This window comes from Trichosurus vulpecula, chromosome 4, assembly GCF_011100635.1.
Source record: "Trichosurus vulpecula isolate mTriVul1 chromosome 4, mTriVul1.pri, whole genome shotgun sequence".
NCBI lineage: Eukaryota > Metazoa > Chordata > Mammalia > Diprotodontia > Phalangeridae > Trichosurus > Trichosurus vulpecula.
In genome coordinates this window covers 75,005,172-75,024,003 of record NC_050576.1, presented here as the reverse complement: position 1 = coordinate 75,024,003, position 18,832 = coordinate 75,005,172, and the positions used below count along the sequence as shown (strand labels likewise).

The 18,832-nt window shown below is 43.5% G+C and overlaps 1 protein-coding gene across 1 annotated transcript in view; it reads right to left on the bottom strand.

Moving 5' to 3' along the window:
• Positions 1-18,832, bottom strand: part of LHX4 (LIM homeobox 4) — a 62,631-nt gene that overhangs the window by 24,828 nt on the left and 18,971 nt on the right. The window contains exon 2 of the mRNA XM_036757954.1: positions 16,822-16,993. Within this exon, the coding sequence (XP_036613849.1) occupies positions 16,822-16,993 (172 nt within the window). The remainder of the gene's footprint in view (positions 1-16,821; positions 16,994-18,832) is intronic.

Here is an 18,832-nt window from a genome sequence, read left to right as displayed (position 1 = left end):
GCTACCAACCTCACACAGTATTGTGAGGACCAAATGAGCAGCAGTAAAGCAGGATATAAATGCAAATTGCTATGATTTGGCCCCCGGTGATCTATATATGTGATTTTCTATTGATAGTCATGGAAACTGGAATGAACTGATGGTTCTGAAAGTGGCTGAGGAACAGTTGCTAGGTGATTTTTTCCCCCTGCATCTGGATGGAAACCAACCCTCCCTCCCTTCCTTCCCCTCTCCTCTCCCTTCGATCCTTCCTTTTTTCCTTTCTTCCTTCTTCTCTTCCTTTCCCTTTACCTCTTCCTTTTCCTTCCCTCCCTCCCTGGTTTTCTTTAACAAAGATTTATTAAGCAGCTACCACAGGAATAAGCGCTATAGGGAATACCAGAATAAATGGCATGATTCCTTCCCTTAAGCTAGCAGGGGAGATAAGGCACATACACAAAGAACAGGACTACCAGTCAGAATGGAACACGTGTCCAAGAGAGGTCCAAAGTACTCTGGAAATGTAGAAGAATGAGCACTTTGGGCTTCAAGGGGTGGGGGCAGGGCAAGAACCAGGAGATGCTTCATGGAGGTGGTGGCACTTTGACCTGGTCCTTGAACCATCAGCAGGATTTTGACAAGTGGAAATGGGAGAGTGGGGGAAGGGCATAAACAGAGGCAGTAAATTGCAGCAGTGTAAGAGAACCAGTAATATTTCAGTTTGACCAGAGCACGGTATGCCTGAAGGGGAGGAATATAGATCAGCCTGAAGACACAAGTTATGATTCAGTCATGGAAGGCCTTGAATGCCAGATCAAGAAGGCTCTGCTTTATTTAGGAGGGGATGAGGAGCCCCTGAAAATTTTTGAGCAATAGCATGACATGGTCAGAGTTAGGTCTGGGTAAAGATTGATCTTGTAGTCATGTGTGCAATAAATTAGAGAAGAAATAGCTTGGAGGTGGGAAACCAGTTAGGAGACAATTACGACTAAACAAATAAACAAAAATGGAGAGGCAACCAGTGGCCCTAATGGAGATGGTAACCATTGGAATGGAAGCATTTAGCATTTATTAAGTACCTACTATGTGCCAGCCATTGGGCTAAATGCTTTACAAAGATCCCATTTGACCCTCACAACAACCACAAGAAGTAGGTGCTATTATTATTTTCATTTGACAGTCAAGGAAACTGAGGCAGACAGAAGTTCAATGACTGGCCCAGGGTCACACAGCTAGGCGGTGTGTAAGGCCAAATTAGAACACAGATCTTTCTGACTCCAGGGACAGTGTCACCTAACTGCTCTAAGCATCATGGAAGGGAATGGAAGGGAATGGAAGAAAGGATGACCAAAAGAGAGTAGAATGTACTCCCACTGGTTGTGGGAGGTGGGGGAGGAAGAGTTAAAGATAATCCCTAAATTTCCTGCCATTGACAGAAACAAGTGAGAGTCTTCATTGCTTTGTTCTTTTTAAATCAAAAAGAGAACTGTGTACCTCTTACCACTGAAACCTAAACCCTTCCTTGTCCAACCATTTGTCTGTTTAATTAGCGCATCAACAACTCTGAGGCAGGAGGGCTTCCCTGCTAGTCACACCTGGTTCCAGCCTGTTTGTCCCAGGTTTCTGTTGTTGTTGTTCAGTCATTTCAGTGTTGGCCAACTCTTCGTGACCCCATTTGGGGTTTTCTTGGCAGACATACTAGAATGATTTGCCATTTCCTTCTCTAGCTCATTTTACAGATGAGGAAACAAACAAGATTAAGTGACTTGCCCAGGGTCATACAGCTAGTACGCGTCTGAGTCCAAATTTGAACTTAGGTCTTCCTGACTCCAGACCTGGCCCTCTGTCCACTGCACCCTTTAACCACTTCTAAATCACTTGTGACCAAAGCCAGAAATGCCAATGAGATTAGCCTCACGTAAACAACGGAAAATCTTCATCCAGAACCACTAGTCCCAACAGACTTTAGCCAATATGGAGATCAGCAGTAACATCAATACTCTCTGGTACTTAAAGAGAGAATGATTTACAAATGCACTAATTGTATTTAACTTTCTTATGTTTAACTTTATTCCCCCGTGTAACTAAACAAGTAATAGCTTCTGCCTTGTTTATAGGCTTCAGTAAATGAAAATGCATTTGCATTCCACGCCAGCGTTAAACATTACAAGTCTTGCATTATTATAAGCTGAGTTTCTTATTCTTGTCTTTCTTACCTTCTTTTTCTAATGGGGTGGGGTGAGGGGCACAGACATGCATTCACACAAGTCTTGTAGTTCTAAAACTATTTAAATCAGTAGTTCCCAACCTGGAAGTCTAGAAATACCAGGAGTTTTCCCAAAAGATTTCCAGTCCATATGCAAATAGATAACTAAGCAAACATACTTTCTATAGGCTGAATTGACGATAAATCTCACAATTCAAAGAATTACACATAAGAGGGTTTGACTACTAGGTGACTTAGAAGATGCCAGTAGTCAAATACTCTCATTTTACAAATGAGGAAACTGAAATACAGGGAAGTTAAGTCACATAGATGGTAGGATCACAGATTTAGAGCTGGAAGGAATCTTAGAAGCCATCAGATCTGACCTTCTCATTTTGAGGAACATGAAGGCAGCCAGAGAGGTTAAGGGGTTTTGCTCAGGCTCATACAGCTGGCACCTGCCTGAAGCAAGATGTCTAACTTCAGGTCTTCCTAACTCCAAGTCCAATATTGTATCCACTGCCTCACCTAGCTGCCTCTAGGTCACTCAGATAGATTCAGAGGCGGCATTTGAATCCAGATTCCACTGTGTAGATGCTATTGTGATAAGTAAGAGATGAATTCATTTGAAGATGTTACTAAATAGAAGGGAAGCCATAGATAACTTGGATCCCTTTGGGGTATTGAAATAGTCAACCAATGGATCGTAATAGCATGTAAGGATCCATAAAATGTCTTGACATTAAAATGGGGTCTGAAAATATACACAATGACAGAAATAAAATGAACACTAAAGGAAGTCAAACTCTGAGTAACTGGAACAAGTATTCCTGGTTGCTGAGAATCAATAAGGAGAGGCAAGGGACCATGTTGTATACATTGTCACATGAGGTTTCACCTAGTTGTTGTTTTGTTGTTGTTGTTATAAGGGGATATTCAATGCTGAAGTGGAGGGAGAGTGGAGGGGTTGTGTGCCAAATCCACAAATGACTATGACACAAAACCAAAATATATCAATAAAATTTATTTTGAAAAAATGGGGGAGCCCCCATACTGTAAAAGTTTGCAGACAATCTCTGTTGGAGGGGTGAAATTGCCTTGCAATTTTTTCTTAATGTGGAGATTAGAATATAAACTACCAAGAAGTTATGGGGGGCAGCCAGGTGGCACAGTGGATAGAGCACTGGGCCTGGAGTAAGGAAGACCCGAGTTTAAATCTAGCCTCAGATATTTACTAGCTATGTGTCCCAGGGCAAGTCACTGAACCCTGTTTGCCTCAGTTTCCTCATCTGTAAAATGAGATGGAGAAGGAACTGGCAACCCACTCCAATATCTCTGCAAAGAAGACCCCAAACAGGGTTAGGGTTAGGGTTGGAGACAATTGAAACAACTGAACGATAGCAAGAACTACATGCCAGGTGCTGTGCTAAGCACTTGACAAATATTACTTCATTTGATTCTTACAAGTCTTGGGAGGTGGGCGCTATTACCATTCCTATTTTACAGATGAGGAAACTTTGCAGAAAGAGGTTAAGTGACTTGCCCAGAGTCACACATCTAGGATTTGAACTCAGGTCTTCTTGAGCCCCATAGCTCTATCCACTGTACCACCTCGGGCAGGTCCCTTAACTTCTCTGGAACTTAGTTTCTGCATCTGTGAGATGAGGAGGTTGCAGTAGATGATCTATCAAGTTCCTTCCACCTCTAAATCTATAAGCCTATGGATGGATGACTCTAAAGCGTACCTATCCATCATTTGCCAGTGTCTGTGGTAATTAAAAACTATCATTTATTGTATAGCTCACCACCAGGTAAAGAGTAGCCTATCACCTCCTGCCCCCACCTCCCTCTCCTTGGAGAGGAGAACAGAGAACAAAATAGCTCTGGTACCTTCCCAAAGAGTACATTCAACTCCAATCAATAGATTTCTCTAGACTTTTCTATATTAGGTGAATAGCCTTCTCACCCTGAAGATGCCTCCTCCCCTATTGTCTCCCTCTGATAGGTGAGTTCTTGCCTGGAACTCAGTTTCATGAAGAAGCCCAGGTCATCCATGAGCACATCTCTCAAGGCTCCACTCCCAACTCAGGACTCTTCCAGATTGCCCCTGCCCAGGTGCCAGGCCCTCCCTTTTATGTATTGTCTTCCTCCATTAAAATGTAGGAACTACCTGCTTATATTTGTACATCCCATGATCAGCACAGTGTAGCACATGGTAAATGCTTAATGAATAATCTGTCTCTCCGTCTTTCTGTCTGTCTCTCCCTGTCTCTCTTTCTGTCTGTTTCTTCCTGTCTCTGTCTGTCTCTATCTCTTTCCCTCTCTCAGTGACAGGCCTGGGAGCTGTCTGGGGACAGTGTGGCCAATTATCGCTCCCCAAAACATCACCATGCAGTTGAGGTCCTGACAGCTAAGTTAAATGGAAGGCTGATGGTGCCAGTTACACTTGTAGCAAGCACCAGACCACGACAATTTTGTAAGTAGCATTTGAAACTATATGAAACTAAGAACCACAAGACCTAAGCTCCCTTACTTTGCCACTAAACTAACTATGTGTACATAGTTATTTTCATGTTATCTCCTTCACTAGATTGTGAGCTCCTTGAGGGCAGGGACCGTTTTTGCCTTTCTTTGTATCCCACAGTGTCTGGTAGGGCTTAATAAATGGTTGCTGACTTGAAAAAAAGTACCTGCGTGTAACCTGAAGCAGATTTCTTTTGCTCTCTGAGTGTCAGTTTTCTCACCAATTCTAATACTCAGTGATGGGGCTGTTACTAGTGGCATCTATGTGTTCCTCTTAATCACCTAATGTGGTTTTATAATGCTGATTTGGAAAAGCTAGACTGAATCAAGTTTCACCAAGTCATTTCCCACTTCCAAGAGGCACTTGTAACTCACTTAGAAGCTACTTCCCATTCATGCCAACTCAGTCATTATCTTCTCAGGCTCCCCCTTCTATTTTTACCTTTTTTCCTTTCTCTTTCTCTAGCTCTTTTCCTCCTTTTCTCCTCCCTTTTTCACTCCCACTTAAAAGGTAACTGGGGAAGGCAGAAAAGAATGCTGGCTCTGGAGCCAAATGACCTGGGTTCAAATTCTGGCTTTGCCATTTACTGCTTGTATGACCTTAGACGAATCACTTAACCTCTCCGAAATCAATTTCTTCATCTATAAAATGAAGTTAAGCCAGATGATCTCTGAGGCCCCTTCCAGCTCTAATGCTATAAAGCTAAAGGAGAGACAGCTCATTGTACCAGGCATATACTATAAGCTCCATAAAGTAGCTATTCACAGATCGATCAAGTGGTTATCAGAGAATACAGACTCTTCATACCTCCAGGGAGCCAGAAGGACTGGTTGCAGAAGGCATCAAGTCTGGCAGCTGAGGATTCTCTGTCACTAATGTCCTGGGTAGCCTAAGGCAAATGCCCTGTTTGTGCTTCTGTTTCTTTTTCCTTGGAATGGGCATTATATAGCCTTGTAAATAGATGCAACCAGTGCCCACTGCAAGCCAACCAGGGTCACGATGATGAAGCAAAAAAAGTCAGCCTATTGCAGGATCCTTATGGATTCTTGTGGAGAAGATCCTCCAGTCTGGAGTCCTATTTCCCTCTTTGCTCTTCCCATCCTGCCAAACTTGTGGTACAGCTTCCTTCCCTCTGACACTTTGGCTGCCAAACTGCTTTCCAGATTGCTGAAACTATGGTTACTATCTGCCAAAGGCTCATCAGCCAGCACTGTAAGCACTCCAGGGGCCAAGGCAATGTAAGCGGTCAGCAACATCACAGAATGAACTAAGCAAATATCACTCGGGTTACTTTGGGAAAGTGAGTATGAAGCATTACCTTAAAAATGATTCTGATGAAGAATGAAATGAACAGAACCAAGAGAACAATGTATTCAGTGTCAACAACACTGTAAAAACAGCTTTGAAAGCTGTGAGAACTATGATCAATAAGGTGACCATTCATGACTCTAAAAGACCAATGATGAAACATGCTATCCATGAAAGAGAGGTGATAGATGTAGGAGGCAGAATGAAGAATATGTGTGTGGGTATTCAGAACATATATTTATATGTATATTTGTATTCAGCCACTGAGGGAATTTGTTTTGCTTGACTATGCATATTTGTTACAGGAAATTTTTTCTTTTCTTTTTTCCCAATGGGTAGGAAGGAGAGAAAATAGACTTCTGTTCATTTTTTAAAAAATAGATAAGTGAGAAATGCTACAGATGTGAAATGTGTTCACTTTCAAATTAGTCTTACTAGTTTTATTCAAGTGTTTTGCTTTATTATAAGAGACCTTGCACAGGTGGGAGTCATCTGTAAATATTTATAATGTAAAATCAAAACATATCCATTAAATGTTAAAAAAAATCTTAGTTTCTGTCCATCTATCAATCTTGATATGCTAGAGGTGAAGTGAATAGAGCACCAGGCCTAGAGTCAAGAAGACAATTCATCTTCCTGAGTTCAAATCTGGCTTCAGATACTTACTAGCTAGGTGACCCTGGCCAAGTCACTTAACTTCTATCTACCTCAGTTTCCTCATCTGTAAAAATGGGGATAATAACAGCACCTAATTGCCAGGGTTGTTGTGAAGATCAAATACAATGTTTGTAGCACAGTGTCTGGCACATCATAGGCACTATGTAAATGTTAGCTATTATTATTATCATCATTAAAGCTATAGATACCTGTTAGTGAACAGACAAGGGCAAAGTCCAAAAGCAGGAGAGCAGAGGAAATTATTAAAGGTATTAGTGGAGTGAATGGAGCCTATGTCCTAGTGGAATAAAATCCAGTGTTATTAATTAATGCCTTTATTAAAATTAAAAAGGGAAAAGATCCTCTAAGGCAAGGGTTTTTAATGCTATTTTTATCACAGATTTCGCTGGCAGTCTGGTGAAACATTAGACCCCTTCTCAGAATAATGGGTTGTTGCCTATATTCACAATTGAAAAAATGCTAGATGCAATGAAAGATTAGTAAAAAACAAAAATAAATTTTTTTCTCAGTCCCTCTAAAATCTATCCACAGACCTCTGGGCTCCCATTAAGAACCCCTGCTCTAAAGGATCAAGAGATTTCTCTTCCATTGCTCACTTCCCTCCAAAAGCTGCCTTTGCTTTCACAAAAGCTGATGATCTGTGCCCCATTTCACAGATGAGGAAACTGAGGCCCTGAGCATTGAAGCAATTGATTTGGCCCAAGTCATCCCATGAAGAAACATTCCTTCCCTCAGAGGAGGACTCTGGATGAGCCATTGATCATAGCCAGAGCCAGAGAGGCTGTTCCCTAGCCTAGCCGGAATACAGAGCATTCTGGAACAAGAATAACACAATGTCCTGGGTTCTGAAGGAACAAATAAGCCCAGATCTGGGAGCCCTGGTAAGCACCAAGGCTTCCCAGGATCTTCTGTGCTCCCAAGGACACCAGTTACCTGCCCTTTGCTGATGGCTATGTTGGCTGCCTTAACATTGACTGACTGGAGGAGGAAAGATGGAAAGTGGTAAAAGCCTGGCTTGGTTCCCAGCTGGCACTCCACAGCTTCCAACGCTGGCTCCTTCAATATCCTGGGTTGCACTTGCCCAATGATCCTTTTATGGAGGATTCCAAGGTACTATCAGCATTGGCTCCTGTTCGCACCCCTTCCCCTGCTCTCTGGGACTGCAGGGACAATGAGAGGGTGAGCCAGAGAATCAGTGATGCAGTGGAAAGATCCCTGCACTTGGGAGCCAGAGGGCCTCAATTTGAATCCTGCTCTGCCACTTCCTACCTCCCTGTGACCTTGGGCAGACCACTTAACTTCTTAGTGACTCTGTTTCCCCCTCTGTAAAATGGGGGAAGGGTTGACCTGAAAAGCTCCTTCCAGCTCTAAATCCTATGCTAATAGCTAATAGCAATGACAGAGGAGTAATCTAACCCCTGGCACAGTGCCTGGCACATAGGTGCTTAATAAATGTTTGTGGATTGATTGGCCCAGAAGCCCTGACTCTCAGCCACCAAACTGGGTCACTAAGGGAGGAGAAGCAGACCCAACATCCTTCCGGAGAGTGAGAGAAGCCCCAGTGGCCACTAGATAGGAATCTGCTCTGAGAACGAAGACAGCCTGGAGCACAAGGTCATGGCTAGTCAGCAGAAGCAGATGGACAGGGGCTTGACCTTAGGTGCCTCCGTTAAAAGCTACCCAGGGTAAAGGCCCACTCAGCAAGCAACAACAGCTTGCTCCTAAATGACCTACCCTAGTAGAAACCCTTAACCAAGATGCAGCCACGTTAGCTCTCAAGGGAGAGCTGGGCAGTGTGGATGGCTGTGCTTCTGAATCCATCCTCCCCGGAGGCACGGGCTAAGCAGCGGAGCCACAGATGGTGGCTCGTTGCCAGAGGCATCCGACTGGAGATTGGTTTCAAGCATGTGCCATCCATTGTGTTAGTAATGACACTTAAAACACAGGTGGTTAAGGCCTAGACAAATAGCTGTTGCTTTAAGAGCACAGTGGCCTCAAGGGAAATAGAAAGAGGGACATTTGTCAGAGGCTGAGACTGAGAGACTTGCCCAAGGATTCCCCAGTGTCTGAGATAGGAACAGGTTGCTCAGTCCCGTCACCCCCTCCCTGCCCCCATCTAGGTCCCTGCTGGAATTGCCAGGCCTGTACAGAGAGACCTGGGCTATGGCAGAGCTTGTCAGGAGGCTAGGCCACAAAGGAAGCCATCTTTAGCAAAGGGCACTCACTGCAAGATCTTGTTATTCTCTCAGCTTACAATTCAAATTGGGATGTGCCTTGGAAGGTTCCCCAAGCTTTGAGTGTGCTCCAGAATGCTTAAACACTGGCTGTTATTAGAACAAATCACATCCCCATTATGCTGCATTAGTCACATAAGCTGCTTATTCCTTTGGTCCTCTGCCTTTTATTTACCTCCTGTTGAGAAATGGGAGCCAAGGAAGTACAGAAGAAAGAAAGAAAGAAAGAAAGAAAGAAAGAAAGAAAGAAAGAAAGAAAGAAAGAAAGAAAGAAAGAAAGGGAGAGAGAGAGGGAGAGAGAGAGAGAGAGAGAGAGAGAGAGAGAGAGAGAGAGAGAGAGGGAGGGAGGAAAGGAAAGGAGAAGGGAGGGGAGGGGAAGGGAGGGGAGGGAAGGAAAGGGAAGGGAAGGGAAGGGAAGGGAAGGGAAGGGAAGGGAAGGGAAGGGAAGGGAAGGGAAGGAAGGAAGGAAAAAGGAGAGAGAGAGAGAGAGAGAGAGAGAGAGAGAGAGAGAACCACCCTCCTGCCATAGATAGGAGACTCTTCAGCAGCACCCCAACAAGGAAAATGCAGCAGCAGCAAGGCATGCCCTCCCTCGAAGCAAGACTTCTTTCTGCCCCACGCACATACCAACAGCACCCTCTGCTGCCTATTGTTAGAATTACTGCACCTCTCCAACATTGGGGAAATCCTGCCCTTGAAAACCTTCCATCTTTCCCACCGTGATGTGAGTAAATCAATCCATAACATTTATTAAATGTCTACTTGGTGCCAGGTGCCATGCTAAAGGAAGGGGATACAAAAGAGGGGAAAGACAGTCCCTGCCCTCAAGGAACTTACAATCTAGTGAGGGAGGTGACACACACAAAATATATACAAAGTGAGCCATATACAGGATAAATGGGAAATGATTAGAAGTGGGAAGGTACAGGAATTAAGAGGGGATAGAGAAAGATTCCTGTGGAATGTGGGGTTTTAGTTGGGATTTAAAAGAAACTAGGGAGAGGCAGAGATGAAGAGGCATGGGAGATGCAGGTTATTGTTCATGGAACAGCCAGAAGGCCATTGTCACCATATTGAAGAGTACATTTCAGGGAGTAAGATGTAAGAAGACTGGAAAGGCAGGAGGGGACTCGGTTAGGAAGGGCTTTGAATGCCAAACAGAGCATTTTGTATTTGATTCTGGAGGCATCAGGAAGCCATTGGGGCTTATTAAATATGGGAGAGACACGAATGGACCTGAGCTTTAGGAAAATCTCTTTGGAAGCTGAATGGAAGATGGACTGGAGTGGGGAGAGACTTGAAGCCAGTAGACCCACCATCACGCTATTCTAACAGTCCAGGCGTGAGGTGATGAGGGCCTGCATTAGAGTGGTGGCTGTGTCAGAGGAGAGAAAGCGGCATATTTGAGAAATATTGCAAAGGTGAAATAAGCAGGCCTTGGCAGCAGATTGGATATAGGCAGTGAGAAATAGTGAGGAAAACAGTGATGTAGTTTGTGATAGTCAACTAGTACTGCTCATCATTGCTTCCCCTCAACCTTCAATGACTCCCTATCACCTTCAGGATAAAGCAGAAACTCCTTAGTTTGGGCATTCCAGGCCCATCTGGCTCCAACCCAACTTTCCGGACTAACCATACTTCTCCATTTCGGATGGTCTCTGTTCCAAATAGCTGCATGACTGCCTTCTCCTCCCTTTCTGCACACCATCCTCGTGGCCTGGAATGGGCTCCCTCCCTGTTGAAATCCTTCTTTTCCATCAAACCCCATCCAGGTATCCTCTCTTACTTCCGCCTGCCGAGGCTGGAAGGGATCCCTCCTTTCCTCCTCAGATCCCTCATCCTCTTCTGTTTGACTTCAATGCACCAATCACATTTGAACTTGTACTTGGGTATAGTTTATCTTCCCATTCCCACCCCATCCCCGCAACTGACCCTTTGAAGACAAGGGCTCCATCTGTGTATGCCCTGTACAAAGCAAACATTTCTATTTTGGGGTCCAGACCTCTGGTTTCATTGGTAAGGCAGAGGTGTCAAACTCACTGCCTGCCACTGCAAGTATAACTCCCAAGTGTAGCCCAGACCAAATTAAAATGGAAGAGGGAAATGTTTAACAAAATAAAGATACAATGCAACACAGATAATGTCAATGTGTTGTTTTCTAAGTTAATAATGTGGCCCTCAAGGATACAAATGTATCTTGATATAGTCTAGTTTGACACCAATAGTGTAGGGAACTCCTTCTGGCAATGCAGATCTATAACTGTTCTGCAGTTTCATCGTCTTAAAGAATTACCCAGGGTCACTGAAAGGTAAGTGACTTGCCCACATTCTTACAGCCAGTATGGAGCAGATTAGGTCGTCCTGATTCTAAGGCTTTCCATCCACTATGCCATTCTGTCTTTGCATTATACAAACGCGCGCACACACACACACACTTTATTAAATTAAATTGTTAAAATAGACAATTATTCTACATCTCTGGGGAAGAATTTTATAGTTTTCTTCGGTGGAAGCAGGAAGGATTCTGTCTAGTTCTAACAGCATTTTATTATTATTATTCATGATAGCAACAACACCACATTTTTATAGTCAAAAAAAAAGATTAAACAAGTTTACTTAGAGAATCAAGAATTCAGTTTCCATGGGTAAATTCAGGTAAGGCTCTCGGGATTCCCTTCTAAAGCACTCATGTGGATTTCATGCCCTTGACTGACATTAGGATGAAGACCAGAGGTTGCCCCAGTAAGTACATCTTTTCTTCCCCAACCCCCACCTCCACTGACAGCTGCTGCCAAACCCACCTCTTTCCCTGATCCACCATCAGCAAAAGTAGGCAGGTAGTAAGACCAGGCCAGACACCAGCTTCAAAACCCGCATGGCTTAGTGGACCAACCCATGGACTGTCAACTCCAAGCAAGGAAGTCCCAAGATACCTTGGCCGTTAGCAAGCAGTGTCTTGCCCCACTTCTTGAGAAAGCCTGAGATTTATCTAGATGTGAGAATACAAAGGTATCTTGTTTTGTACAAAAAGAATGGAGTATTATTGCAGTAGTCCAGGTGAAGGAGGTCAAAGAAAGAAACCAACATCCTACATATACCAATATAGTTTTGTAGCAGCAGTACTTGTGGTAGCAGAGAGCTGGGAACTAATGGGGCGCCCATCAACTAGGGAATGCATGGGCAAACTGTTATATGAATGTAATGCAAGATTGTTCTGATGAATGCCAGGGATTCAGAGAAACATGAGAAGATTGGTTTGAATGGATTCTGAGCGGAAAAAGCAGAACCAAAAAACAATATATAAAACTGCAATAGTGTGAATGAAAAGGTCACTAGAAGAAAACCGAGTTCTGAGTAATGGAAAAACCAGTGATGATCTGGGAAAACAGATAATGAAGCATACCTCCTTCCTCTTGGCAGAAAGAATGGGGCAGAATGAGGCATACGTTGACAGATGCAGTCACAGTACCAGGTGTGTTTTTTTAACTACTTTTTTTGTTACAAGAGAAGATTCAATTGGAGGTGAGGGAAGGAGGAAGGGGGAATTCTATAAAAGACTACGACATTAAAAATAGATAAATAAAGCCATTTTTAAAAGGCCATGTAGGACTGAGCTAGGGTGCTAGCAGATAAAATGGAAAATAAGGAAGAAATGCTACTACATTTCAGAGGAAGAACTTATGTCACGCCTACTGATTAGATAAGATGATTCAGAGAAAGGAGCTGTTCACATATGCATGCATATTGGTACATACTGACACTCGTGTTGCCATTTTTTCTCATAAATTGCAAAGTGTTCTATAAATGTGAGATCCTGTTATTGTTATCGTCCACAAGGAGCAGGTGAGCTGGAGCCAGCTTATTCTGGCTTCCAGAGCTGATTGTTAAATTTTCAACGTGAGCATTTACACCTCAGAAGTTGGCCAATGATACAAATTAGGGCTTGATATATTGTTTTGTTGATTATTTAAACTTAAGACAGTGATAGAGAAAATGTTAGTAATGAAGATTAAATAAAAGTGTGTCATGTGTACTTTTTTTTATCCAAGAGCCAGGCTGTTAACCATTTACCAACATGCCCCTTATTATGGTAGACTTCCTAATGGCACTCAGAGACTCCTCTTTAAACTTTAAATCCTTCTATCTCCTTTTATTAGTTCTATTCCTATAAAACGTCTCCTTTCACTCCCTCTAATACCTTTTTACTGCCTAGCTAAATCTGAAATATGCCCCCCCCCGACTGCAGTCTCATTATCTAATCTCCTTAATCCCCAAACCTTGAGTGAAGGGGAACCTGGCTGACAATTCAAGTCCAGAAACTAGAAAGGAGTATCCAGCAAGTATGGGGTTTTGAGTCTTACTCGTAGTTGGGAAAAGCGAGATATGTCTTCTCTGGAGCTATTTTTTGGGCTTCCTTTGCCCTATACTGACTTCCTAGTTTCCCCTTTGTATGCATTGTACTTCCCACCCACCCATCCTCACCCCCACCTAATTCAGTGGGGTTGCTAGATGATCTCTAATACTCTCGTAAATTCATTCATCCCCATGCCCAGCATATAGTCTCTTCTCACCTCCTTCTCTTACGATCCCTAGTTTGTTGAGTGAGTCATTCATTCAGAAAATGTTTATTAAGTGTCAGCTGTGTCCAGAGCCCTGCATTAGGAGCTAAGAGAGACAATGTTTAGATAAAACATAGGTCTCAGCCCTCAAAAGGCTTTGGTTTGAGTAGAGGCATAAGATAAAAATATAGACAACCAATAAAGGGCAATATTAATACATGCATTGAAGAGTCACAAAATAAAGTATGATGAGCAGTTGAGGGGAAGAAATCCATAGTATTACTGGAGAAGGCAATATTTGGGTGGACTCTAAAGGCTAGACAGGCAATTGAAAAGAAAAGAGGATGAGATGAGAGAGTCGCAGGCAGGCAGGCAGGTAAAGGGTATGTGTTGGGGGTAAGAAGAAGTCCAGTTCAGCTGGGGTGTGGAGTATACAGTGGATGGTATCTCAGATTCTAGACAAAGACTGGTTTCAGTAAGATTCTGGCTGCTCTTTCTTTGGTGCTTACTCTCTCTACCCAAAAGATCATTAGTGAGAAAATGTGTCTTTTTCTCTCACTCCAACTCTTGGAAGCCATTTAACAGAGAAATTACAAATTGAGGAGTGGGGCACCCCACTCCAGGAACAAATCACCTTGACCTTTTTTTAAAAAGCAACTTCAGTATGCCACCATGCTTCCCCCAATGCCTTTCTCTCTCTCTCTCTTTCTCTCTCTCTCTCTCTCTCTCTCTCTCTCTCTCTCTCTCTCTCTCTCTCTCTCTCTCCCTTTCTTACTTCCTCCCTCCCTCTCTGTCTCTCTCCATCTCTTTCTTTCTCCCTTCTGACCTCACTCCTCTTCCTTTCTCCTTCCCTCCCTCTCCTTCTCTCTCCCTCTCTTTTTCCCTCCTCTTTCTCCCTCCCACTCTTTGTCTCTTTATCTCTCCATCTTTCCGTGTGTCTCTATTTTTCTGTGTTTCTACCTCTCCCTCTCTCTATCTCTCTCATATATACAAATACACACACACACACACACACACACACACACACACACACACACACACGACTTTGTCTTCCTTAAGCCTCTGTCCACTTGGCCTAAAGTCAGCAAAGAAAACCAATGGGATTTGCCTAATTCAAGAAGCCCATGAGAGCTGGCATGGAGCAGGGTCTGCTGGCTTGGGGTTAGGGGAAAGGATGTGGGCAAAATTATGAAGTAAAGAGGGTCAATTAACAGCATCTAAGAGAATACCAGAAAAAGGAAAAAACAGAGAAAGGGGACATAGATGAGAAGAGAGAAAAGAAAAATGGGAAGAGGATGGAGCAGCAAAACTACAAAAAGCAGGGAAGGAAGAAGCTAAGAGTTTGTCTTCTAATTCAGCTCCACAAACAGTCCTGAGCCTGGGCCCAGGAGGGATTCCAAAAAGGCAGAAGACAGTCTCTGGTCTTAAGCAAGACTCTGATCTGTCTGGGCAGGCAAGACTCCCTCACAGGAAACAGAGATGAACATGAAGCAGTTGGTATCTGATTAAGTGACAAATGGACAACAGACACAGTCCTGCATCATCCTCCACCCTTTGGTCTTCATCTGGACAGAGGCTGTAGCTGCAGACCAGGCAAATAACCATACAAATCTTTAATAACCTCTCAAAACTCAGACTGGCCTAGAGAAATCTGAGACTCAAAAAAAAGATCAAATCCTCAGCATCTTCATTACTTGCAGAATTCACCTTATCTACATACTTGGGTTTTAAAAGAGACATTCTGGAAGAAAAGAAGTTCTAAAAAGGAATTTATATCTTACCTCCACTTACCCCCCTCACCCCCACTTCCCATCTCATGTCCAGGTTATTCTATCTTGGCCTGAGCTTGTTTTGATTAGAAGATGATTCTACACAATGCCAAACATCTGAATGAAATCTGAAAATGCAATCAGTCATTCAGATGTCCTGTCTACACCCTTCCCAGGGACGTTCATATCTGAATGTATTAGGTAAACTCCTTGTCTCCTTCAGGAAGCCTTCCTTGAGTAAACATAGTCCACCATTCTTATGCCTTACTTTGCTCATCTGTAAAAAGGGGATAATATTGTTAGTCCCCAACTCAGAGGATTGTTGTGAAGGGTAAAATGCACTTTGCAATCTTTAAAGTGCTGTATAGGGTGTCTCAAAAAGCCTTAGGTTGACCTAAAAGTCAAACCAACAAAGCTAAAAGATTTACCGACTGACAATATCTAACTGACACAGCCACCTTATTCAATTCAATAAGTGTATATTATGCACCTACTGGGTACTAGGTCCTTGATAGTTTAAAACTGAACTAAGATTATATATGTGAGGGGTCATCCTTTTTCTATCCTGCCATCTTTAATTAGAAACAAATATCATGCCCAAAGCCTGAGAGTAGACAAGAGAGGGTAAGACAATTCCCCTAAAGCAAATTTGCCTGAAAAACAATTCTCATGATGGCAATGGAGATGGTGATGGTGATGGTGACAGTGATAGTGATAGTGATAGTAACAGTGATAGTGATGGTGATCACAACAGTGATGGTGATGGTGATGGTGATAGTGATGGTGATGGCGATGGTGACAGTGATGGTGATGGTAATGATGATGATGATGATGGTGGTGATGGTGATGATGACAGTGGCAGTGGTGGTGGTGGTGATCATGATGGTGATGGTGACAGTGATAGTGATAGTAACAGTGATAGTGATGGTGATCACAACAGTGATGGTGATGGTGATCACAACAGTGATGGTGATGGTGATGGTAATTATGGTGATGATGATGGTGGTGGTGATGGTGATGATGATGGTGGTGATGGTGATGGTGATGGTGACAGTGATAGTGATAGTAACAGTGATAGTGATGGTGATCACAACAGTGGTGGTGATGGTGATGGTAATTATGGTGATGATGATGGTGGTGATGGTGATGATGGTGGTGGTGATGGTGATGGTGATGGTGGTGGTGATGGTGACAGTGATAGTGATAGTAACAGTGATAGTGATGGTGATCACAACAGTGATGGTGATGGTGATCACAACAGTGATGGTGATGGTGATAGTGACAGTGACGGTGATGGTGACAGTGGTTGTGATGGTGGTGGTGGTGGTGATGGTGATGGTGATGGTGATGGTGATGGTGACAGTGGTTGTGATGGTGGTGGTGGTGGTGATGGCAAGGCTCAGTGACTGTGCTCTGGTTTTAGTTATTTTGTTATCACAACCACCAAGGTTTCTCTTGCAGATGTATTACTATTGAACAAATTATCTTAAAGCCATTGGATGAGTAGTCCTCAGTATTGAGCAAAGAGAGACATTGATTTTTTTTTATTTCATTTTTAACTTACTTGAAGAAGTCTTCCTTGCAGTAGACACTCCCCGCTCTGGAGAAGCACCTGTCAGCCAGCTGCATCTGGCAGTCTGCACACTTAAGACAGGAGCCGTGCCAATGCCTGTCTAAGACTTTGAGGATGAACTTATCCAAGATGTGCTGATTGCAGCCGGCACACTGAGGGATCTCTGAGGAGGCAGGAGGTGGCAGAGAGGATGGGAGGAGAGGAGAGAGAGAAGAAAGAGCAGTGTCAGCCTTGTGCATGGCACCATTTGCATTGACCACTCAGCAGGCAAATAGAAACACTTATTTGACTTTGGATTCCATTCTACTCTGCTTTTCTAGAGAGAGAACTGAAGTAGCAACAGACACGACTCATATTGTGTTACAGGGAAATCATTTATATGCTGTTTGTCCATTTCCATTCTGGTAGAATAGAGCCATAACTATGACAGGCACACTAGGAAGGGTGCTGAGAGTAACTGACAGGGGTGGGGCAGGCACATGGTTTTTTCTCTAGCAATGTTCTTCTGGTCCACCATCTATGAATCTCAGGGTCCTCCACTGGTTCTGCATGATATGGAATAATCATACTAGGTCCCTTGTCCAGGTCCAAGCCGCTTTCCAATCCGCACCCCCCCCACCACCAAGATTCTATAAGCATTGTACCCCTTCTCCAGGGCTTTCCTCACCTCTCCCCTCTAACCCTTGACTCCTCCCCATGGTTGGGGACTAAGGATCATGTGTTGTGTCATGTGGTCTCAGGCTGGACTCGTTAGGGTGTACATGGTCTCTCTGTCTCTCTGCCTGCACAACTGTTCCTTACGAGATAGGCTGTCTTCATCCACCCACAATGCTGAACTGAATTTGCCCTGTGTTCCACAGTTCCTAGTTAGTATTTGGCAGTCCCAAGACAATATATATCCCCACCTTACTTTCCTATAACTCCATCATTAGCCGGAATTATCCCCTGTAATTATCCCCTGTCCTAACATGACAGAAGCCAGATTAGGGCCATGGCCTCAGAAGTCACATGAACAATAAAGACAAGGGATGTTTGCTATGGGATAGAGATCTGGGGGAAGGCTATGGCATCTCTGGAGCTCTTGGGGGGAGACAGCAACAACATGATTCTCTCTGCCCCTACCCCTTTTCCAAGGTCTGTCTTTCTGCAAGCCTGTCTAGATGTCTTTCTGATTCAAGAACAATCAGTCACTGAATTTGGCTGGAAGCATGCAGAAGAATCAGCTTTCAATGGTTGTGAGGAAAAAGAAGAAAACTCACTGCCACTTTCTTCTCTCTTATTTCTGTGCTCCCAAAAGAAAGTCATCAGACCTGAAAGTCTACCAACAAAGGTAAAAGATTTGCCAACTGACAATATCCCCCCCCACCCCGATGTAGCCAGGACCTTATTCAATTCACTAAGTGTGTATTAAGCACCTACTGAGTACTAGGGTTTGATAGAACTGATTACTTCTTTGGGCCTTTGATTCCCCTCTATGAATTCATTTCAAAGCCTTACTTATTTTGACTGCCTATGTCACGTAACTTTATCGTACCAGCAAAAGCCATAACATTCACCTTAACCCACATATGAAACACATCCTCATTGTCCCCACTATATTAATCAACAGAACAGTCCTGCAGTGTTAGTCTGTTGTCTCATCCTGCCTCAGCAATAGTTCTGGGGTCTCAGAGGACATGCTCAAGTGGCACTCAAACTCTTTCAGGTTCTGCCACTATGGCAAGAATTGACGATAGCCCATCATCTGAGAACCAGCCTCAAGTACAAGGCCTTTCAAGCAAAGGCACTGAAGACCACTACCCCAACATGGTGTCAGAGGAGTTCTTGTTTTGGTGGAGGTTTAACTCCATGGCCTCTGAAGTTCCTTCCAGCTCTAGAATTCTGTGAAACAGAGGCTGAAGTCAGGTCACAGGGCCAAGCCAAGACTAACCATCCACTATTCTTTCCATTCTGCTCAAAGCCATATCTGGTCATTTTTGTAACTGGGACAATCACTCAACAA